Source organism: Corythoichthys intestinalis, chromosome 1, assembly GCF_030265065.1.
Source record: "Corythoichthys intestinalis isolate RoL2023-P3 chromosome 1, ASM3026506v1, whole genome shotgun sequence".
Taxonomy (NCBI): domain Eukaryota; kingdom Metazoa; phylum Chordata; class Actinopteri; order Syngnathiformes; family Syngnathidae; genus Corythoichthys; species Corythoichthys intestinalis.
In genome coordinates this window covers 9,439,037-9,464,102 of record NC_080395.1, presented here as the reverse complement: position 1 = coordinate 9,464,102, position 25,066 = coordinate 9,439,037, and the positions used below count along the sequence as shown (strand labels likewise).

The following is a 25,066-nucleotide window of genomic DNA, read 5'->3' as shown; positions in this document are numbered from 1 at the left end:
GAGTGCAATAAAACTATAAAACTCAAATGACATTATCTCCCGTTTTTCTTGGTCGATTGACTTCAAATAAAAACTGGTGTGGACATCAACTTCCGTACTTTCAAATGAGACCAAACAGCAGCATGTGGGTGACGTAATTACAGCGTGACGAAGCTTCAAAGATGACATGCGTAAACGCGTCGCTGCCGACACGTTGGGTGTTAAAGGGTTACAAGCACCAAAAATATTTGTAGCACAAGTAGGGTTTTTATAGCCTTTGAAGTTTTACATTTTGATTCAATACACAGTGTAATTTCTTTTTTTAAAGGCAATAAAATGAGATTTTGTTTACAGAGAACTTGCATTTATGAATAAAAACTAATGCTACAAATAAAATGAAATACTCTATCAAATGAGATAAAGTCAAAAAGAACATTTTCTAAAGACAGCTAAAATATGTCCTAAAAATAAATCTCAAACGAGCCGTGTCTGTATGACGGCATGGCTCGAGCTTCATGTCACGTGACACGACCGCCGCCATTTTACGTGCTACGCATGCGCACGATTGCTCGCCAAAGACTAGATTCATCTGCATGATATTTGCCGCAGACGCAGTGCAAATCAATTCCTGCCTCCGAACACGTTTTCTCTCCACGATCGCTTCCCTGTCCATCGTAATTTCATCCACGAAAATGGAACTTTGTGAAAAAAAAAATGAGAACGAGTCACACCGTCAATCCGTTCGCGCGTCGGAACCTCATGAAGTCTTCCACGGAGCAGGTTTGTCCCCTCTTCACCTTTTTTAATATCTACAGTTCAGTAGCCACAATTTTGTGGGATTTTCATTCGGTATGTGCACATTTCGAGTCCAAAATGAGTGCGCAGTGGCCACAACGCAAATGCACTTTGGAGTCCTTAGACTAAAAAGAAAACATGTGGGCAGGACCTTTTGTCATGTAAAATGGCAGCTGCCAGCCCGCGTCGGTAAAATGGCCGCTACAGACTTTCAAACTAGGCTTTGCAAGGCTTACACGAAAATTGCATTTGAACATATTAGATGGGAATCACAGCCAAAGTATGTTTGAATGTTGTATGTACTTTTTAATGCAATTTTATTCACAACAATGTTCGGGTCAAATGCGACGACATTTTATCTGTAATCACTTGTTCATACCAGAATGACAAAAAGTCCATCTATCCATCTATTGCCAATAGAGCTTCCTTTTAGCGGGGGCGGATCCATCAGGGTGGCATGTTGGGGGTGGGGAGGGGGTGGGGTGCTGCCACCCTAAAAGATAGGCTTGCCACCTCGACTGCCACTGATGAAAACTTCCATTTGTAATTTACTGCCATCTATTAAGTCGTGGTGTCAGTGAGGATCCTTATAATAATAATAATAACAAAAACTATTGTATGAGGCTAATTTCTCTATCAGTTTGTAAATGTACCTGTTAGTAGTGGCCTCATACAATTTCTTAGCAAACTCTGATTCAATGTCCAATCCATATGTTGACACTAAAGCCTGAGTCATGCTCCCACGTTGCGGTGACGGCGCAGCGACTACAGCGTCATTCGACATTCTATGGTTCTCCGGCCAGGTGACGCGTTGCTCTGTAATTCACCGCCAAGCCACTAGAGGGGTGTGGCGTTATGTTTGTACGGTTTTGGGGCATGCTTGTTGACTTCCTCTTGTCTAGTTTAACGGAGAAAAAATAAACAATGCAAGATGGAACGCTTGGATGTGGATCTTCTGCTCATCAACATTAAATAAATGTTGATCATACAAATGTTGAGGCGCAGGCGACGCAGAAGACTGTTTCGAGGCGGTATGTCCAACTTTTGATGCTGCATAGAGTTTTAGCCTTGGGTGAAAACCAACTGGCTGTGGCGGCTAGCTTCAAACTGGGGTCAAGCACTGCTTCCAGCGTTTTGTCCGAGGTCTGCAAAGCCCTCCAGCCTGATTTGTTTGCCGTGTTCTACAACCAACCAGTTGGAAGCCATAGCAGAATTCTGGTGTCTATGGAACTTCCCAAACTGCGTTGGAAGCCTTGATGTTAACGTTATCATAAAGGCACCGAGGCACTCTCAATCAGTTATGATGTATCGTGTGTGAACTGTCTGTTGTTGAAAATGAAACATCAAAACAACTCTTTTGACACCAAACCTGTGCTTTATTCTTCATATTCTTGAAGTGTGACACGTAAATAAGTCACAGACTCGCATCAAACACATGTGTACATTAAATGATGATGTGCACCAATCAAAAATACAACATAAAGTGATAAAAAGCTGGCAGTTTTTGGCTGACCTGATCACCGCTTCGTGTGGCAACTCGATTTCGAACACACACGTCTCGGTGGTTTTCCCATTTTTTTATTCAATCACTGACCTTTCCATTTGGCAATCTTAATGATGTCTTGACGAGACTTGCTCTTCGATGATACTCCCTTCGGCTTAGTCCATTTTTTTTTACGTGTACAATGGCGGCGATTTCGAGCTGAACCGGAAACAACAGTCTGAGCGGACCAATCACGGCCCATTTCCGTCACGTCATATGCGTCGAAGTGACGCTAGGGTTTGAAAATTCAATAGGACCGCGTCAGGCTATGGCGCAGGGTCGTAAATCGGGTCTTCCTTGACGGTGTAGGTCTGACGCGGAAGCATAACTCGGCCTCAAGAGTGTAAAAATTAATATGTGTACTAGAGATGTCCCGATCCGATATTTGGATCTGATCGGACGCCGATATGGGCAAAAAAATGCGCATTGGTATCGGATCGGAACACGGGAAAATTTCCGATCAAGACTTCCGATCCAGTTTTTAAACGTCCGGTCCGGGTTTTCCAGCGCACTGATTTACATAATCCATTCCAGTTTTTGCTTCCGTTTCCCTAAAATCCGCTCCGCATTTTACGGCACACCTTCAACACACTACATTTACATCACTGTCTCCCGGATCATTTCACCTTAAAGGACGACAAAGACTAAGAGGCAGAGAGCAACATATGCCACAATAAAGTCAAGCGTAGTGGTAAAGCTGTAAGAAGTTTTAATACAACCAACCTAATCAAGCATTTAGCGAAATACCACCACAAACAATATGAGGAGTATGTTAATAAAACTGAAGACAAAAAGAAAGGTCCTACACAACTAACACTGGCAGAAACTTTTGCTATGCGTGACAAACTGGCACTCGACAGTCCCAAAGCCCAGGGAATAACAAGAGTCATTGCCGAAGAATTCATTCTGGATGACGAGCCATTATCTCACGTGAGTAAAGACGCACCATCCAACACGCGATTCGGCCGTGGAAGATTCGGGAACGATTCACAAACATCCAAATTCCGATTATTGAAATATGTCAAGTAAAGCGGAACTAATTCACAGCGCGGTCTTCGGGACACAATGAGAAACTGACGGCATTGCGTCCCGAAAATAAACATAACTTGTCTTAGACCCGGGTAATGCCAATGCTCAACTCACGGCTTTAGCTTAACTCATGCCGCTGGATAAAAAACAGAAGAATACCTGACTGCTGCTGACAGCTGCTACAAACTACGTCAACGTCGTTTTACTGGAGATAACAGATATCATATGTATATGGAACCAGATGCTACACGACAGAAGCTACATTGAAGTATTGAAAACCAGATGCGTTAGTAAACAGCCGCCATCTTAAAGCAGAAGTCTTCCCAAGTAGGCTGTTGTGAACCTTCCAAGCGAACCTAATTAACTTTTTATCTAAAATACTCCTAAATCGGCAAAATCTTGAATCTATCTTCAAACTTTCACATGTCGAAAGTAAACAGAAGGGAAATTATGGAATAACGGGAGCAATTTTAACAACTTGAACAGTTGATTCGCAAAATTAAATGAATGTAGTTTAAAGCTGCTGATACAGAATGGGGACTTGAGTATTTAATTTACTGTTTTAAAATGTTAACTTGATACTGAAATAGTCGTTTATTTAAACCTGAGAGGCTTTTTATACAATTTTTGTAACTAATGCACGAAACATTAAAAGCATCTAATAGCTTGGGGGATTTGTTGGATTTTCCACTGAGGTTGTTGGTGTGTTTTGCTTTTTTTAAGACAGTTTACAATATTATTTGCACGTTTTACTGACTGACTATGCCATTTCTGTTTGTTATTTATAATGTTTTGTGTTTGTCACTGAATAAACAGGTCAGTTTCTTCTTACCAACCGTTGTGTGTTATTCAAACTCACCTAATTCAGCTAGCTAGTTGTTATCAAGAGTACTAAAACCTTTTTCAACATGAGTCTGACAACTAAGTAAGGAGGCTAAATAACTTTAAACTTTAACACATGCTCAGATAGGTCGGTATTGGTCAGTATCAGTATCGGATCGGAAGTGCAAAAACCTGGATCGGGACATTCCTAATGTGTACACATCTGCCATATGTTGACGCTAAGAGTGTAAAAGTTAATCATGTGGATCAATATGGATTTGTTAAGCATAACTGAATGTAATTTGATTAGAATGCAAAATGTCTATTTGCGCTACGCCTCTTGGTCAAAAAGAGTTTCATCAACAAATTAACACACATATCAAAACTGATTTATATTGCTTTAGGCAAATCGGAAGTGGTAAATGTCTTCATTTTGTATTAAATCAATCAAAGGCCTCGTTGAATCGAATCGTTGCAGGATATGGTATCATTGTCCAAAGAATCGATGATGTGTAATACCATCATGAAATATTTGCCACCTTCAAAGCATTGCTGCGTCCCTCTCGCCACCTTTCTAGATCCGCCCCTGCCACAGATGCTGCGATCGAGGTTCTTGCTGCCAATCATGCCGTTCACATGAGGGTTGGGAGCCTCTTGATACCTCACGATACGATTTGCGACACAAAGCTCACGATACCGCTGATCTCACGATATTGCGATACAACGATGATAGATACATTGGTCGGGAAATCGTTCCATGAAACAACTAGTAAACAGAAAAACAAGCTATCTTCATCTTTCTGCTGTAAGTTTATCGCTAGTAGAAGTCCAATCCATTTGAACTGTGGGATTGGCAGTGCATGAACCCCTCCCATTTCAAACGGATCCTTCCCACTTCTATGGCCATCAGTGGCAGCCACTGCTAGGCAGCAAGGTAATTTTGGGCCATTTTCAGGGCATTACCTGTTGATTTTGGGGCATATTATCAGTGGCGGACTTAGCAATTTTGGGGCCTAAGGCGAACATATCCAGGGACCCTCTTCATGGGGCAGGGGTTAAAAAGGTGAGAAGGGTGTGAAGAAAATATGTTCTTGTACACTAGGGCTGTTGTAAACGACAAATTTTCTCCTGATTAGTCAGCCGACTAGTTTTACGATTAGTCGACTAATCTAATAATTTTTTTTTTTTTTTTTACTAATTTAGCAATTAACTTTTTGTTGACGCTTATTAATTCACAAAACCATTTTGGGACACTTAAATTCTCCATCAAAGTACAAATAATGTAAATAACAATAATTAATCACAAATAAACAATGAGGCTAAATGCTGATAGCATTTACTAGTGCAAAAGAATGGAAAGTAAACATTCAGATCATTGACTTTGCCTTTCCAACATTATTCAAAACAATTCTTTAAAAAAAATCCTTGCATTATTATAATTACAGTACACTACTATACTATAATAGTAGTATAATTATAATAATTATTCATTGCCAATCATATTTGTCAAAATGTCATTTGAAAGATTTTCTTAGTGTAGAATCTGTATTCTGTAGTATTTACTCTACATATTATAATATTAATTCTGAAGTATGTGGGATGAACTCCAGAAATCGTTATTTATATGAACATGACGTGCTTTTATTTTGAAATGTTCACCGGAGGTACGTTCGCTAAACCGTTAACCGAAAGCTTTACACTCCGTAAAAAACATTCTCCATCATTGCTTGTGGTGTCACTAATAGATTTATTTTTTTTTTCGTTAGCAAATGCTGTTAACCAGCTGTTGAGTGTTATTTTATGACTGATTGGAACTGTACTGCATTGTTTCGCCACATGGTGTGCTGTCGTGTATTTTATGTTTGGTGTGAAGAAGAAAGTTAAAAGAGGCATTAGCGGCCTGTTCTCAACTTCTCCCTCACTGCACTTTGGCTCTCATTGAGCGCACGTTCGCTCATGTGTTCGAAATAAACGATTGCCAATGTGCAAAGTAGCAAGTGAGCTGTAAAAATAGCAAGCTTAGTGGCGTGAAAAACGCGGGAGCGCTAAGTGAAGCTAACGAACAGCTAAGCGGAGCTAAGCGATGCTAAACGGAGCTATGCGACGCTAAATGGCGCTAAGCGACTGATACTCAGTCCGTCATCGTGGAACAGTCCATTGTAGTGCGTGTGTGTGGGGTGGGGGGGTCATATAAATGCAGCATTCAAATGGCTTTCTTTTTTGTTTTGTTAGTTGTTAGTTTTGTATGCTGACATAGGTATACATGACGAATAGTTGGGGGTGCTGCTGGCCTGGTGGCCCAAGCCCTTGCTCGTTGGGGCAAGGGCAGCTGGTTGGGGGGCCCCTACTGGTTGGGGGCCTAAGGCGATCGCCTACTTCGCCTGAATAGTAGATCCGCCTATGCATATTATAGGTCACATTTTATGGGAGATTCCTGTTGATTTTGGGTTACAGAACAGCAAGTGACCCAGGAATCTCTCAAATTAATAGACATGGCTCAAACTCAACAGGAAGTGACCTGTAAATGCCCCGAAAATTGGAAAGAGTGACTGTAAATGCTGTGGTTTTGAATGAACGAATGACCATTCGCCCTTCCCAGTCTAAATGGATTGGGCGTGGAGCGTCTTCGATGGAAGCCATAGAGTTAACTGAGAAACTATTCTGGTGGAAGAGCTCGGTAGCAACTTGTTGGGTCGTTATTTTTTTATTTTTTTATTTTTTAAAAAACATTGGCACCTTTTTGAACCGATATCTCGATTCTTGGCATGAGCGTATCAATAACCTTTTGGGATACAATATATCATGATATATCACCGTTTTGATATTTTCTTTGACATGGATATATATAATTTTTTTACCATAATTGCAACACAAAAAAACATGCAACATGTGCATGTAATCCTTTTCTGCCATGTTTCTGGGAGGATTGTGTCCAAAATATGGTCTGCTATCATTTTAAAGTTACTTGCTGTAGTATTTCATAGCATTTTTAAGCTACACAAAGTAGCTAAATAAATCTGGACGGATTGCAATGGTCTCTGCAGTCACATGAAGACAAATATGTGACCTTAGCAGGGAACGTAGATACACAGAATGTTTTGGAGGCCAGCTGGAAGACACACACATGGGCACAGGAAACTAGTAACCGAAGCCGGGAGCCAATGTGGAGAATGGGAAACCGCTACTGTACAGCTAAGCTAAGCTAACGGTACCGTCAGTGAGCTGTACAACTGATAGCCCATTCTGACTTTTTTCTTTGTCTGAGGTATTTTTTTGGCTAGTTAGACTTAATATCCTGTAAAAGCTGTAATTACTGTTCATAACACTTAACGTCCACAGCAAATAATCAGCCCCCAAAATGCGTAAAAACATCAATTGACATTTTTTAGCAACACAATTTTCACCCGGTTTAAATAACTAAAATGTGTTTTTCCTCTGGCCAAGATCCACCCTCCGTCCAAGTTATCTTTTGTAGATGTCCAATCCATTTGAAGTGGGAGAATGCCAACCTCTCACTTGAAATGGATTGGATGTTGCTGACGAGGCCAGCGGGCTGAAAAAAATGCTCAGGTCTGGACGAGACTCGTCAAATCTTGACTTGACCTCGACCCTGTGTTTTTGTCATCTCGTGCCTACAGATGTCACCGAAGATCTCCGTCCTGAGCAGCAGAATCCAGAACCCCGTCAGATGAAAGAGGTAGAGGAGCCAGAGACCAGAGGTGATTAGTAACACGAGACATTTACTCAGTTACATTTACTTGAGTAACTTTATGAGGAACAATTTACTTGTAGGAGTAGTATACCGAACAATACTTTTTGCTTTTACTTTAGATTTGTGAACAACAAGCACTACTCTTATTCCAATCCCAAGGGCTACACAAGAAACATTTCTTTTTCCACTTAATCTTTGCCAGCACAGTGGCTCTATCAGTTTTCATCATTGAGACGTAGCAACAATAATCAAAAAATGACTCCTTTGTACCAAACACATAATAGTCACATGACCATACACAAGCTTGCAGTGGCAAGTCCTATAATCACGCCAACGTGTTCAATCACATAGCTTCTTTAACGCGCTGTAAAAAATGAACTATTTCACATACAGGGTGACCCAAAAAAAAGTTTACACTCAGTTGACTGCTTGTTTAAAAGCCATTGAAACATATCTAAATACGTTGTCATGCTTAAGTGATTCATTAAGGTCACTCAATGCAGCTGGTAATCTCTCGTCTCTACAATTCCTGTGCTTCTGCTGAAAATGAAGAAAACTTTAGCTGTACCTGAATTGGTGCATGCCGGTGTGACACCTACTGAGATTGCAGCAAATCTGAGAATATCCAGATGTGCAGTCTACAAAGTTAAAAAGAAGCTGAAAGATACTGGAACAACCTCACGAAAACCTGGGTCTGGAAGTGCCGATCTGTGCGGACCAAAAAGTTGATTAACAAGGTGATATGTGGCCACCCCAGAGTCCAGATCTCAATCCCTTGGATTATAGCATATGGCCAACTGTGGAGGACAGTGCCTGTAAGAAGCCACAAACTTCTGTGGCAGCCTTGGAGAGGTCCATTGTTAGATCTTGGGAAAAGATGACAGCATGCTACATAAAGGAGACCTGTCAAGCGTTCCGCAGGCGCCTGGAGGCTGTTGTGACACTTAGATAGAGTGTACTGTACGTGTTCTTTACAATAATGTATACTTTGTGATTAAATTCTAATTCTAAGATGAATAAACATGGCATTTAAATTGTATTATGGCAGTGTAAACTTTTTTTGGGGTCACCCTGTAGAGCACTGCTGTCAACGTGAGCGGATTTCAAAGCCCCTCCCACTTTTTGTTTAGCACTGATAGACCACAGAAAACCGGAGATATGATCGTTTTAATTTCATAGAATGCACTCTTGCTATTTGGACGGGTGATGTGTCATTTCTGTTGATTTTTGTAGTTAGAATTTGATATTTTAGGAGGGCCTATCATGGTCATTTAACTCTTTCACTCCCAGCCATTTTCACCCGAACAACCCCCTTCGCTCCCGCCCGTTTTACGGGATTTTGACCCACAGAAAATTCTGTTCTATTGGTATATAAACATGGAGCCCACCAAAAGAAAGATAAGACTCTCTTCTCTCAGCAGGAAAAAAAGTTCGTCTTTTTCCATTCTTTAGAAATCAGCATTAGAAAATAGCTTAGTTTGAGCAATTTTCCAATTTCTGATGAAAAAAACGAGAAATTGAGCTTTTTGTTAAAGCATTCATTTCAAACATAACTTTGAATTTAACACAGCTATTTTTTGCCTTTGTGACATCCCAAACATCTGAATAACGTTTTCGTTCTACAAAATAACATAAACAACAAGACAAATAGAGCTTTTGATAGCAAAAGAACAATTTATTTACACATAACTAAACTATTGATCAAGAGCTGAAACGAATACTCGAGTAACTCGAGTTTAAAAACTGATCCGAGTAATTTTATTCACCTCGAGGAATTGTTTAATTTTGCCAGCTCTAAGCATCACGTTTTGCCTGGACTACTTTTAATGCAGGACAACGCGCTGACGTCACGTGCGTAGAGGAAGAAGCAATTACAAAAAAAAAAAAAACTTACTGCAGCCGACAGCCGTTACAAACTGTGCCGTCGTAGCTAAAACTACGCCCGCATGTTGCTACGTGGTAGCAGGTAGCGTCTGAATGCGTGTCATAAATATCACATGTACGTAGAACTAGATGCGAAATGACCAACTCGGCGGCGTTAATAAAACAGCCGCCATCTTAAAGTGGTACACTTCTCAGCGCTCATAAATAAGATTAATGTTACTGTCACTCGCTTACATAACGTTAGCCCTGCGGAGGTCTAGGTTTCTGTTCATTATGACTACTGTCGATGCGTGGCTAACTCTTACATACAGGCTTTATTTAAATCTGTGAAAAAAGCGCTGTAGAGTGATTAGGGTGTAAAATAAAAACTTAATAATGCTAACGGTCAATTTTAGCTCAGCAGTCATTGCTGGATAAAACACCAAGTAGCACTGGTGCCTAATGTGCTCCAATACAGCACAACATTTATTTGGAACACTGCAAAAACTCAAAATCCTATCATGACTTACAGTTTAGAATAACTTAAAACTTAACTAGAACTTATAGCTTGACACAAGAGGAAATTCAATTGAAACACGTGGGAAAAACACCTTTTAAGTAATGTGTGTTATCAAGAATAACGACATTTTTAGGTAAGAAATATATATATTTTTTATAAGATTTAGAAGTTTTTGGAGTGAAAGCAGTGAATTAGTCTTTTTTTTGTCACATTTGAGTCACATTTGAGACACAATTGTTGGCTGTTTTCAACAATGTACATCGAAAATAAAGACCGGTTGACTGAAAATGGTTCAAGATTAGATGAAATGTCTTGTTTTCTTGTCTATATTTATAATTGCTCTTTACCTAAAAATAAAAATGTTTTATCCGATTACTCGATTAATGGATAGAATTTTCAGTCGATTACTCGATTACTAAAATATTCGATAGCTGCAGCCCTATATTTAACTTTTGAACTACTTGCGCACATAACAATTTACTAGGGTTGTTCCGTTCATGTTTTTTGGTCCCGATCCGATCCCGATCGTTTTAGTTTGAGTATCTGCCGATCACGATATTTCCCGATCTGATTGCTTTTTTTTTTTTTTTTTTTTTGGCTCCCGATTCAATTCCAATCATTCCCGATAATTTTTCCCGTTCATATACATTTTGCATTAAGAAAAAAATGAATAAAACTCGGACGAATATATACATTCAACATACAGTACATAAGTACTGTATTTGTTTATTATGACAATAAATCCTCAAGATGGCATTTACATTATTCTTTCTGTGAGAGGGATCCACGGATAGAAAGACTTGTAATTCTTAAAGGATAAATGTGACTTTTTATATTGTGACTAAATATTGCCATCTAGTGTATTTGTTGAGCTTTCAGTAAATGATACTGCAGCCATTTAACTTCTGCCCAAATGCATGATGGGAAGTGCAACCATGACTGCGTAGGGGCACCAATTGATATATCTTCTCTGCGTTGGGAACAAACATAGGGTGTTAAAAAATTATCAACTACTACCTTTCTTCCCCACATTGCCTCCAACGTTATTTTTAATTGCTGAGAGAGGTATTGTAAGGCTTTAGCCACATAAAAAATGTCTCCAAAGGCTGTCAAAATTCTCTACTCATTATACGCTGTCTTTTAGCGCTATCTATAGGTAAAACGGTGTCTTTATAGATTGAACGTGACAATGCGTGAGTGGGTCGTGCAGCGCATGCGTTAATTATTTAATGTGATTAATCAAAAAAAATTAATTACCGCCGTTAACGCAATAAATTTGACAGCCCTACTTCAAGCCAAAACTACTCTGGATGAGTGTAAGACATTTTGTCTGTAACGTTAAATACAATTAGAAAACGATTTAAATTTTAAAAAAAACTAAAAATTAAAAAAAGGCATGTCTGATATTTTTTTGCCGATTCCGATACTTTGAAAATGACGTGATCGGGACATCTTTACAATTTACTTGAACATAACATCTGGGAAGGCTCTCGGCTGCTCCCGGTTGAATGAGGTGGCTCCCAGTAATCTGAGGAGTCCGGATCAAGATCGGCCTCACTTTTTTCATCATCTTCATCGTTGGTTTCAACCTCGGGCTCTGGAGTAACGCAACGTGAGCGCCGCAGAACGCATGTTGAACCTTGATGCTGTTGTGGCCGTCTCTGCAGACGGGGTAAACTTCTCTCTCATTACGGTCTGTCTCATCAAGATAGATTTTTTTGAATCCTTCTTTGACAAGATCCCTCCAACTTCCCTTTCCTGACTATTTTTCTTCACTTCCTTTCTTGGCCAGAGATGAGTTCTTACCAAAAGCGCTAATGCCCTCCAGTGGCCAGTTTTATTGCTTTAAAATGGGTTTGGCGCATTGTGCATTGAAGTTTAGTGCATCAGAACCTAAAGATGCCTTGTCAAAACAAACGTGAAAGACGTATAAATTAGGGCTGTCAAAATTATCGCGTTAAGGGGCGTTAATTAATTTTTTAAATTAATCACGTTAAAATATTTGACGCAATTAACGCACCCGCTGGCATATTGCCTCAAACATTACAATGAGGCCGTTTATGGACATTAAGAGTGAAGAGAATGCCACCGGCCGCTTGGGGGCAGCTCATGTTATGTCTTCTAAACGTGGGAGAATTAGTAGTTGTGAGACGTTTATGCTGTATTCACAATGCAATGCAAATTGCTATTAGTGCTCCACACATATTTTGGTAAGTTTTCTTTCTTTTAGTGGCAATTATGTGTCTCTTGTTTTATTTTGGGTAAGATAGGTACAGATACAGTGGGGAGAACAAGTATTTGATACACTGCCAATGGGTTTTGGCAGTGTATCAAATACTTGTTCTCCTCACTGTATATGTTATACAGTAAAGGGAGTGGACACAGGCGCGCCGTTTATTGGCATAAGCTTCTCCTTCACAACAAACATAAGTATCGTTTAGTGAAAGCACAACAAAAATAATACTACTATCTCTCAAAAAAAAAAAAGTTTAAAAAAAAAAAAAAAAAGCACTTCAGTCTATAGTAATGAGGCCCTATTCTGACACACAGTTAAACAACAATGCTAAATAAACTGGCATTCCATATCAATTTAGCTATGCAAATACACGTAAAACTTTTCACTCTATTTTTATTATTGTTATTTTTATTCTTCTTATTATTATATTAACTCTACTTTTGATTGAAAATTTTACAAATTTTATTCAAACGAAAACATGAAGATGGGTTTTAATATAAAATTACTATAACTTGTAACTATAACATTTATCGTTTAAGAACTACAACTCTTTCTATCCGTGGATCACTTTAACAGAAAGAATGTTAATAATGCCATTTGTGGATTTATTGTTACAATAAACAAATACAGTACTGATGTACAGTATGTTGTATGTATATATCCGTCGTTTGTCTTATCCATTCCATTCCAACAATAATTTACATAAAAATATGGCATATTTTAGAGATGGTTTGAATTGCGATTAATTACGATTAATTAATTTTTAAGCTGTAATTAACTCGATTAAAAAATTTAATCGTTTGACAGCCCTAGTATAAATATGTTTTTGGGACACTGAAACAATTAAAAATAGAACGTATTTATACGTTTTTGGGAGCAAATGAGTTAATAAGTCATAATACAGTAAAATAACAACTGTTCAGATAAATAGGGTTCTGGGAAACTAATATACCATTGTTTGAAAAAAATAAACCAGACATAAACAGTTACTCAGTACTTGAGAAGTCCTTTAACCAAAGGCTTTTTATGATAACAACTTTTACTTGAGTAATTTGAAGCAACGCTACTCTTGTGTAAAATATTTTGGCTACTCTACCCACCTCTGCCAGAAAAAACATGCATGAAAGAAGAGCAGGAAGATGAAATCGCTAAATCCCCAGCTGTTGGTGTGAAACGTGAAGGAGGTCACGGAACCCGCCTTGGCGAGTCCCCAGCTTCACCGTCAGACAGTGACCACGCAACGTCACATTCTTCGAACTATGACGAAGCAGAAGATGAAGACTGGCAAGGTGATGTGGCACGTCCCACTGACAACAAACACGTAGAATGTTCCCTGTGTGAAAGTTTAATAAAGTAGACTGATATACTAATTAATAAACTGCAGCATTATGGGATTAGAGGCCTAGCGTTAAACTGGTTCCGTAGCTATCTGTCTGGAAGACATCAGTATTGATCAACAGTAATAATTCTGAATCATCATACAAACTCATCAACCATGGAATCCCCCAGGGCTCTATCTAAGGGCTGCTCCTCTTCATCCTGTACATTGAATACTTGGTTAATTCCTCATCCGTTTTACATAAAGTAATATTTTCTAACAGTATAAAATTCTTTTCCCCTTAAAAATCCAACTGCACTTGAGCAAATCATAAATAGTGAATTAGAGAAAATGGACACAAGGTTCAAATGTAATAAACTCTCTCTAAATATGAATAAAACATATTACATTGTGTTTCGCAAAAACAAGCCACTAAACAAATCTGCTTAAAAATAAATGGCGACGGCGTCGAAAGTAGAAGCGTGCGAAATTTCCGATTCTTAGATTATTCGCGATTCGACCGTGGAAGATTCGAGAACAATTCACAAACTTTCAAATTCCGATTATTGAATTATACAAGGTAAAGCGGAAGTAAAACACAGTCAGCGCGGTCTTTGGGACGCAATGAGGAACGGACCGAGAGTAAATATCATGTTCAACTCATGCCGCTAGATTTAAAAAAAAAAAATTATACCTGACTGCGGCCGCTACAAACAATGCCCGGTTGCTAGTTGCTACAAAGAAACGGCTACAGTAGATATCATATATATGTAGAACTAGATGAAAATGACAGACGATGGTAGTGTTAGAACATGTATTATTGAACCGAGATGCGAAATGACGGACTTGCCGGCGTTGGTAAACAGCCGCCATCTTAAAGCAGTAGACTTCACTAGAAGGCTCTGTTGTAGCGAATCTAATTAACTTTTTATCTAAAATACTCCTAAATTGGCTAAATCTTGACTTGAATCTATCTTCAAAATAGTTTTAAAACTTTCACATGTCAAAAGTAGACAGAAGGGAAATTATGGAATAACGGGAGCAACTTTAACAACTGTAACGGTTGATTCACAACAATAAATTAGCTGAATGTAGTTTAAAGCTGCTGATACAGAATGGGGACTGGAGTATTTTATTTACTGTTATTTTTGTATATTTGTTTACTGTTATATGTTAACTTGATACTGAAATAGTAGTTTGGTTTAGCCTGAGAGGATTTTTGAACAATTTTGGAACTAATGTACAAAACATTAAAAAGAGGGGGGTGCATCAATAATCGTTTTATAATCGAATCGGAGCCTCTGAATCATAATCGTAATCGAATCGTTAGGTGCCCAAAGATTCCCAGCTCTGGTCGATAGTCAGCTCTACAAAATTCCTGGGGGTCCATATTGATCATTACCTTAATTAAAAAAAAACAAAAAAACTAAACATTGATGACCTCACAAATAAACTGTCGAAATATACTGCTCTGTTCTTTAAGCTGAGACATTATCTCCCACTCTCTGCACTTCTCATTCTGTATAAATCTTTATTTGAACCCCATTTACAATACTGTAATATCATATAATGCAACACATTTCCAAGATACACCCTCATACAAATTAGCTAATCAACAGCAGACGTCCAATCAATTTGAAGTGGGCGGAAAACACTCAGGTGACTTGAAGTTCCGCTCTGAGACCCCCAATCTGGCCAAATTTCAAAATTGTCCGATATGCATGTGTGATACATCATTGGAAAGCTTAAAATCTCCATTTTTCCGGGGGAAGAAAATTTTTGAACAAGAGGGCATTTAAAAAAAAAAAAAAAAATGTTTTTTGAACAGTAAAACCCTATCTGGAGGTGAGCGCACGCGAGAGCAGAATTATAGACGTCATGACTTTAACGAGATATTGTCGCGTACATAACTTGTTTCGATCCAAAAACTCCATGTAGCATGTATCACTGAGTGTCAAGACACAGTTGTGAATGCCCAGAGCTGGATTTTTGGGGGATTTTATGGGTGAAACATGGCAATATAACAAGGGTCGTGATGCAGAAATCGCAGACATCAAGGAGTGGTCGAGATTTTCTTTTTCATATATTTACCCCTTTCAACTTTTTTTTCAATTTTTCTGTTTTGATAGATTATTTATCATCTAAAATATTGGGGAAAATGCGACACTAACAAAAAAAATACAATTAAGCGATAGTTATGAGTAGGAGTGGGAACCTCTTGGTACCTCACGATACGATACGATTTGCGGTACAAAACTCACGATAACGATGATCTGACGATACGGCGATAGAACGATTACCGATACATTGGTCGGGAAATCATTCTAGAATATTCTACAAACAACTAATAAACAAGCTTCTGCTGTGAATTGGAATGAGTTTATCAGTAGTAGACGTCCAATCCATTTGAACTGGGAGGGTGGCAGCAAATGAGGATTGAACATCTATGGCGGTCAGTGGCAGCCAATGCCAGGCGATGAGGTAATTTTGGGCTATTTAAGGTCATTTACCTGTTGATTTTCAGTTACTTCCTGTTGATTTTGGGGTATTTTACGGGTCACTTCTCCTGTTTATTTTGAGTTACAGAACAGGAAGTGACCTGGGAATCACCCAAATGAATAGGCAGTGACTCAAACTCAACAGGAAACGACCTGTAAATGCCCTGAAAATCAGACAAATGACTGTGAATTCTCTGGTTTCATATGAACGAACGTTCCCAGTCTAAATGGATTCGGCGTCGTGCACCGTCAATGCAGCCTTAGAGTTCACTGAGACACTATTATGGTGGAAGATTTTGGTTGCAACTTGTTGGTTCCTTATTATTTACTTTTTTTGTTAGACATTGAAACCTTTTTAAAACGATATAGCAGTTCTTGGCAGGAGCATATCGATAACCTTTTGTGATACAAAGTATCACGATATATCACCATTTCGATATTTTGTCACACCCCTAGTTATGAGGTAGATATCTGTGACTTTTTTACAGACGCCATTTTTTTCATTGTGACGTAATTTGTTTAAAAGTTTAAAATATGCAAGTGAATATTTTTTTTAAATAAGTTTTTTCAAACGAAATATTAGACATCAATTAATGATTCTAAGCTAAAAATGACATTTTGAATAGTAAATATAATTAATTACCTCAGTTTTATGGCTGGTTTAAAACAAAAGCGGTTGCGCGACGTCTGTAAACGGGGGTTTTCTGTGTAAAACGGACAAATTAAAAATAGTTTGGGGGCTTAATGCGCCATGAATCTGCTATGGCAGCATATAGACATATTGTTCTATCAAACACAACAGTTCTTTTGGCTTAAAATATAGCAGTTTCTTTTAAAGATGAGTGCAAGAGCAGAAACTGCTTTATCAGTCTTGTCTGTGTTTTCCGCCAGTGGGAAGATGGACAAGACTTATCAAAGCTTAACTAGACCGCACCCTTTGTTGTTGTCTTCTCGTGTCCTACAGATGTCACCAAAGATCTCCGTCAGATGAAAGCGGTCGAGGAGCCAGACACTCCCCGCGTGAAAGAAGAAGAGCAGGAAATGACCAAATCGACCACTGTCCGTGTCAAACGTGAAAGTGAGGGAACCCAAGAAGAATCCCAAGCAGAAGGCCTCTCTGCTTCACCATCAGACAGTGACCACGCAAGGTCGGACTCTGACGATAAAGACTGGCAAGGCGATGTGTCACGTCTCGCTGACGACAAACGCGTGAAATGTCCTCAGTGTGACAAAAGCTTTGCCAACAAGAAATCCTTGAAAAGACACACAAAAATACACACGGGAGAAAAAGCCTATCCCTGCTCGGTTTGTGGTCGAAGATTCTCTAGAAAGTACCGTTTAATCAGACACGCGGGAACGCATGCTAAAAGAGCAGAAATTAGAGACAACATATTTGTCTGCTCAGTTTGCGGTAAAACCTTCTCTGCGGAGAACGCTTTAGTCCGGCACACGAGAACCCACACTGGGGAGCGACCTTTTGCTTGCGTCGTTTGTAGTAAAACATTCCCCGACAAGAAAAGTTTGGTTAGACACTCAAAAACACACACTGGGGATAAACCTTTCGCCTGCACAGTGTGCGATAAAAGATTTTATAGAAAGTCCAATTTAAAAATCCACGCGAGAACGCACACTGGGGAAAAACCTTTTGCCTGCTTGGTTTGTTGTCGAGCCTTCGCTTCAAAGCAAAGTCTAAACGAGCACCGAGCGACGCACACCGGCGAGAAACATTTTTCCTGCTCCGTTTGCGGTAAAGGATTTGCTAGAAGGTTCTCTTTGAAAATACACTCTATAGTCCACGCCGCGGAGAAACCTTTTGCCTGCTCCGTATGCGGTAAAGGATTGGCTACTAAGGCTATTTTAACAGCTCACATACGAATGCACGCTGAAGGAAAACCTTTTGTCTGCTCATTTTGCAGTAAAGGTTTCTCGAGCAACAGAGATTTAATAAGACACACACGAACACACACCGGAGAAAGACCATTTGCCTGTGTAGTTTGTGGCAAAAGATTCTCAAGCAAGGACAATTTAAAAACGCACACCAAAATACACACTGGGGAAAACCCTTTCGTCTGTTCACTTTGTGGTCAAGGATTCTCTTCAAAGACAAATTTAGCTACGCACACAAGAAAACACACTGGGGAGAAGCCTTTTGTCTGCTCAGTTTGCGGGAAAGGATTCTTTGCAAAGTCACACTTAGCAGGACACGTAGTAACGCACACGGGAGTGAAACCTTTCAGCTGCTCAATTTGTACCAAGGCCTTCTACCGCAAATCTGCTTTAAAATTACACGCAAGAACGCACACTGGAGAAAAACCTTTTTCCTGCTCAGATTGTGGTCAAAACTTCTCTTCAAACCAAAGCCTACTAGCACACACCGGAACGCACACTGGGGAGAAACCTTTTCTCTGCTCAATTTGTGGTAAAGCATTCAGTAGAAGCCGCGATTTGAAAATGCACACTAACGCACACAGTGGAGAAAAGCCCTTTGTCTGCTCGCTTTGTGGTAAAAGATTCCTTGAAAAGGGTGGTTTAATGTATCACAAACGAACGCACACTGGAGAGAAACCTTTTTCCTGTTCGGATTGTGATAAAAGATTCATTCATAAGTCAAGTTTAACGAAGCACCAACGAACGCACACTGGGGAGAAACCTTTTCCTTGTTCAGTTTGTTCTCAAAGATTCTCTAGAAAGTACGATTTAAAAAGACACACAAGAAGCCACACTGGTGAGAAACCCTTTTCCTGCCCTGTTTGCGTTCAAACGTTCGTTAGACGGTCACATTTAACAAGACATTCAATAACACACACTGGAGAGAAACCTTTTGCCTGCTCAGTTTGTGGGAAAGTATTCTCTCAAAAGTCAACTCTAGCACGCCATGCAACAAGACATACAGGTGAGTAGAGTTGTGGCGCAAAAAAAATTTTTCATTGATATATGTTTGTTGTTGATATAAAATCTGCCAACATCAGTTATCGTGATGCTAGCAATTGGTTATCCAAGGCTTCAACACCCTGAGCACTCACTTAACATATGTTAGCAAGTAGGAAATAGCGGCGACACTGTAATTATGGACCAACTTAAAAATAAAAACCTCAACAAGTACTTCTTCCTGCAATGTGTGATTTATTGGGCTTTTATTCTGCTAAAAAGTGGAAAACGTCTGCTTCTTCAGGGTGCTTGTGAGAGTGTTCCTCTTGTAGTGACCTTTTTTTTTTTTTTTTTTTTTAAAACATGCTGTTAACATGTAAACTGCTCAATTCCATGTGAATATCAGCCAGGATCCTGTATCTTGTTTGTCAATATCTCTGGAATATCAATGAACACATACAGTGCCTTGCAAAAGTATTCGGCCCCCTCGAACCTTGCAACCTTTCGCCACATTTCAGGCTTCAAACATAAAGATATAAAATTTTAATTTTTTGTCAAGAATCAACAAGTGGGACACAATCGTGAAGTGGAACAAAATTTATTGGATAATTGAAACTTTTTTAACAAACTGAAAAGTGGGGCGTGCATTATTATTCGGCCCCCTTGCGTTAATACTTTGTAGCGCCACCTTTTGCTCCAATTACAGCTGCAAGTCGCTTGGGGTATGTTTCTATCAGTTTTGCACATCGAGAGACTGACATTCTTGCCCATTCTTCCTTGCAAAACAGCTCGAGCTCAGTGAGGTTGGATGGAGAGTGTTTGTGAACAGAAGTCTTCAGCTCTTTCCACAGATTCTCGATTGGATTCAGGTCTGGACTTTGACTTGGCCATTCTAACACCTGGATACGTTTATTTTTGAACCATTCCATTGTAGATTTGGCTTTGTTTTGGATCATTGTCCTGTTGGAAGATAAATCTCCGTCCCAGTCTCAGGTCTTGTACAGATACCAACAGGTTTTCTTCCAGAATGTTCCTGTATTTGGCTGCATCCATCTTCCCGTCAATTTTAACCATCTTCTCTGTCCCTGCTGAAGAAAAACAGGCCCAAACCATGATGCTGCCACCACCATGTTTGACAGTGGGGATGGTGTGTTCAGGGTGATGAGCTGTGTTGCTTTTACGCCAAACATATCGTTTTGCATTGTGGCCAAAAAGTTCAATTTTGGTTTCATCTGACCAGAGCACCTTCTTCCACATGTTTGGTGTGTCTCCCAGGTGGCTTGTGGCAAACTTTAAACGAGACTTTTTATGGATATTGAAAAATGGCTTTCTTCTTGCCACTCTTCCATAAAGGCCAGATTTGTGCAGTGTACGACTGATTGTTGTCCTATGGACAGACTCTCCCGCCTCAGCTGTAGATCTCTGCAGTTCATCCAGAGTGATCATGGGCCTCTTGGCTGCATCTCTGATCAGTTTTCTCCTTGTTTGAGAAGAAAGTTTGGAAGGACGGCCGGGTCTTGGTAGATTTGCAGTGGTCTGATGCTCCTTCCATTTCAATATGATGGCTTGCAGAGTGCTCCTTGAGATGTTTAAAGCTTGGGAAATCTTTTTGTATCCAAATCCGGCTTTAAACTTCTCCACAACAGTATCTCGGACCTGCCTGGTGTGTTCCTTGGGTTTCATAATGCTCTCTGCACTTTAAACAGAACCCTGAGTCTATCACAGAGCAGGTGCATTTATACGGAGACTTGATTACACACAGGTGGATTCTATTTATCATCATCGGTCATTTAGGACAACATTGGATCATTCAGAGATCCTCACTGAACTTCTGGAGTGAGTTTGCTGCACTGAAAGTAAAGGGGCCGAATAATATTGCACGCCCCACTTTTCAGTTTATTTGTTAAAAAAGTTTAAATTATCCAATAAATGTTGTTCCACTTCACGATTGTGTCCCACTTGTTGTTGATTCTAGACAAAAAAATTAAATTTCATGTCTTTATGTTTGAAGCCTGAAATGTGGCAAAAGGTTGCAAGATTCGAGGGGCCCGAATACTTTTGCAAGGCACTGTAGCAAATTGCTATCAGCGTGTGAGTCATTCTTGATTCTCCACTCACTCTAACTATAAAGTATGCTGATAAGAGGAAAGTAACGCAATTTTCCAGAGCCTCAAGCGGAGTCCTATGAACTTACAATGCCTTTTTTTACCTCGGCAGTGGCTATGATTCAGGCTGGATTTTTTTTTTTTACCTATACAATTCTTGCATCTGTGATATTTAGGAGGAATAAAGCTGCTTGAAAAGTGAGCAATTTATAGCCATTTCAGAGCAAACGCCCTATTTAACGATTATGTATTTCTTAGCAAAGATCCCCGACACAAAATAGCTGACAAATGACGACGACCAATCACATCAGATACCGACATTTTTATACAGTATGTGATACCTGTGGACGATTTGATCATAGATATTGAATTTATAAAGCTAGATGTATTAATAATGATGTGAGTCCATCTACCTTTTGACGCGCGTTTAATATCACCCACAGAACTTTTGGCACACCATCTTTGAAGTCCCCCGAATGGGAGAAAAAAAACAGTTCCTCCTTCCGTCTCTAATAATATATTTTATTTTCTCTCTTGAATGACGACATTTTAATTCTAATGAAATATGATGACTGCACACTAGATGTCCAAAGAGGAAGTCTGTAGTGTAAGCAACCGACCGCCATCTTGCGTCAGGGAACTTCATCTCAATGTAGTGGACCTAAGTTGGATGCTTTTTTTCACTAAAATACTCCTAACTTGTTCGTGTTGTGATTGATTTCCAAATATTTAAGTTTACAACAAACCATATCAATGTGGATATGATTCTAGCCGGATTTTGTAATATTAATTTTGATATTCCAGAACTTTATGATAAACAAAGTTGTTTGCTCAATTTTCGACCGATTTTCAATCATATCAAAGTAGTACACGTTCCATCAACTGAAATGTTATGTTTATCGAGTCACCCCGATGCAAAAAAAAAAATGGCCGACAAGTAATGATGCCCGCTGTTTACAGATATCACTTATGTGATATCTGTACATTTAAATATTTTGCATAGGATATATCCAACTAATCCTTCTCTTGCTAAATTTCATGATATTAGTGATGTGTGCTCTTTCTGTGGAAACGACGTGTAAACGATTATTATTTTTTTTTAATGTATGAAAACAATTTTGTTCTGCTTTAGTAGGTCACATCAAAACGCACACCGGGGACAAAGCTTTCGCCTGCCTCATTTGCGGCAAGCGATTTGTGCCGAGAGGAGATTTAAAAATACACACCAGAATGCACACTGGAGAAAAACCTTTCGCCTGCTCTGTTTGCGACAAAAGATTTGCTAAAAAGACCAATTTAACGGCACATGTATGAACGCACACAGGTGAAGAAAAAGTATTAAAAAAAAAAAAAATCTGAAATAAGCCAATAGTCCGTGTTTATTTCCAGATTTGTAAAGTATTAGAAAAAAAAATCACCCAAGAGGTTCATTCGTTGCTATTGAGTCAAGAAACCCAGTATAACAAATCAATATTAAACTAAAGTACATTTTGGTTATAACCTTTTTCCAGCAATAGAAAAAGACAAATCACCTTGTATATTTCGGTATCCCTGCATTCAAAATATAATATATTATCACTTAAAATCCTAAAAGTAGGGGCATTCTTTTGAAAAACGTGTAAAATAAATAATGAATGAATTCAAACTTAAACACATGTGGCCATACGTATGCAAGGAAATCTGTGCCACTGGATTTTGAATTATCTTTGGAACCGGATTTTGAATTTTATGGAGCCCCCATGGGTTCCAGGGTAGGAAAAATAATTTCAAAGCTAATCTATACCCACAACTCTGGAACTCTGTAAGGTCACAAGAGATTTATAAAACAAACAAAAAAAATAATAAATTCAATACAAAATATATAATTACAATTCTTTAAATAGATTTTTTGGGGGGGTAATTTATTTGGCTATTTTTTGTGAGTCAACTTCAAGTGGGTGTGTAGCCCAATCCACTATCCACACTGCTCGCCACAGGCAGAGCAGGTGAAGACATTGACTGGGAGTGTGGGTGTGACATTGGCTTTGTCTTTTTTTACGTTTCCTGGTCCGTCGGTCACTTCGGTCCTTCTCAAGTTTCTGGACGCCGTGCTGGAGGTGCTGCCGCCAGATGGATCGTTGGGCTGCAGCACAGTTTCCAGCTAGATCGGGTTAAGACCACAGTTACACTATTCATTTATTTTCCAAGGCGCTTATCTTCACGAGGGTCATAAAGGGGCTGGAGCCAGTCCCAGCTAACTATGGGCAGTAGGCGGAGGACACCCTGAATCGGTTGCCAGCCAATCACAAGACACAAGGGGACGAACACTCATTCACGCACACACTCACTCCGAGGGACAATTTAGACTCCGAGTATTCATTCAGCCTACCATGCATGTTTTTGGGATTTGGGTGAAACCGGAGTACCCGGAGAAAACCCACGGAGGCACAAGGAGAACATGCAAACTCCACACAGGTAGGCCAGGATTGAACCCATGATGTCAGAACTGTGAGGCAGACGTGCTAACTACTCTGCCGTAGTTACATATCTTAACATATCCCAGAGAAAGAAATACTCTGTCTGATTTTTTTTGTTTCTTTTTTTAACCCTTACATGCACAAGTTACTGGACCCTACACTCTTCCATAAGTGGGTCAAAAATGACCCATATTAGAACCAATGTGTTTTAATGCAATTTTGGTGGAGAATAATCACTTGTATATTAATTAGTTTTATATTTAGGGCCACACAAGAATGATTTCATGCTTGAAATATCTTTGATTCAATTAACACTTGAAAAAAAAAACTGAACAGCAATAGACCCTACTCACCAACGTCACAGAATGACGTGTCGCTGTATCCGGCCGCCATATTGTCAGTCTCTGTTTAGCCCTATTCTCAATGGTTTCAATTAGTCGTTCAGTTTATAGAGCAATTCATGGAAGCCCCGGTGCTTTCAGACGCTGTAAACTCATTGGATGCGTTGCATAAAAGGCGTTATGTGGAAAAGCTTCAGTCTATCCATTCGCCAGATCCATATTTGATGCCTAAATCGATATTTTTCGACCCGCTGTCTTCGCCCTCTCTGCCTGACATCTGCTACCCTGATATCTACAACTAACTTGTCCACACAAAATCAGCCTATTCTCACGAAAGTTTGAAAAACTTTAAGAGCAGCACTCTATTCAACATTACCCGTGTGATCCAATTTTCTAAAATGGCGACAATCAATAAAAAAAAAAGTTGACTGCGATGGCTGACGCTTCAAGGATAGTTGGATATTGGACTATTTCTTCAATAAAACACGGAACAACTGTGTCTGCCTCATTTGCAAAGAGACAGTCGCTGTTTTTAAAGAGTTTGATGTGACGCGATAATATTACCGAACATGACACGCAAACATGTACGACAACATTACAGGGAAGATACGCAGTGAGAAATTATAGGAACTTGAAGCTAATTTAATTTCACAGCAGCAGTATTTCGCAAGAGCCCGAGGGTCGAAAGAGAACGCCACAAAGGCGAGATTGTTGAAATTATGAATTTAAAAAAATAATAAAGCAAATGTGACACACAGATGGGCTTGCTAAAAATTCTTTAAATGTATTGTTCTACGTAAATCAGCCCAGGTACCCCCCCACATTTTTACCACACCAAATCTGGCCCCCTTTGCAAAAAGTTTGGACACACCTGTTTAACCGATGATCCGTAGTAGACGAGGCCAGCTTCTTTCACTTGTTTCCAGCTAAATATTATTAAAAAAATAAAGATGATGGAAGAAATAAGCATCTTGAATTTGA

At 39.3% G+C, this 25,066-nt stretch overlaps 1 protein-coding gene across 1 annotated transcript; it reads left to right on the top strand.

The window, feature by feature from the left end:
• The first annotated feature begins 527 nt into the window (after positions 1 to 527).
• LOC130927397 (oocyte zinc finger protein XlCOF6-like) lies at positions 528 to 19,431 on the top strand. Its single transcript, XM_057853202.1, has 4 exons — positions 528 to 759; positions 7,807 to 7,887; positions 13,609 to 13,788; positions 17,280 to 19,431. The coding sequence occupies exons 1-4, from the start codon at positions 573 to 575 to the stop codon at positions 19,214 to 19,216; spliced, it is 2,385 nt and encodes a 794-aa protein (XP_057709185.1). The 5' UTR covers positions 528 to 572; the 3' UTR covers positions 19,217 to 19,431.
• The last annotated feature ends 5,635 nt before the right edge of the window (positions 19,432 to 25,066 follow it).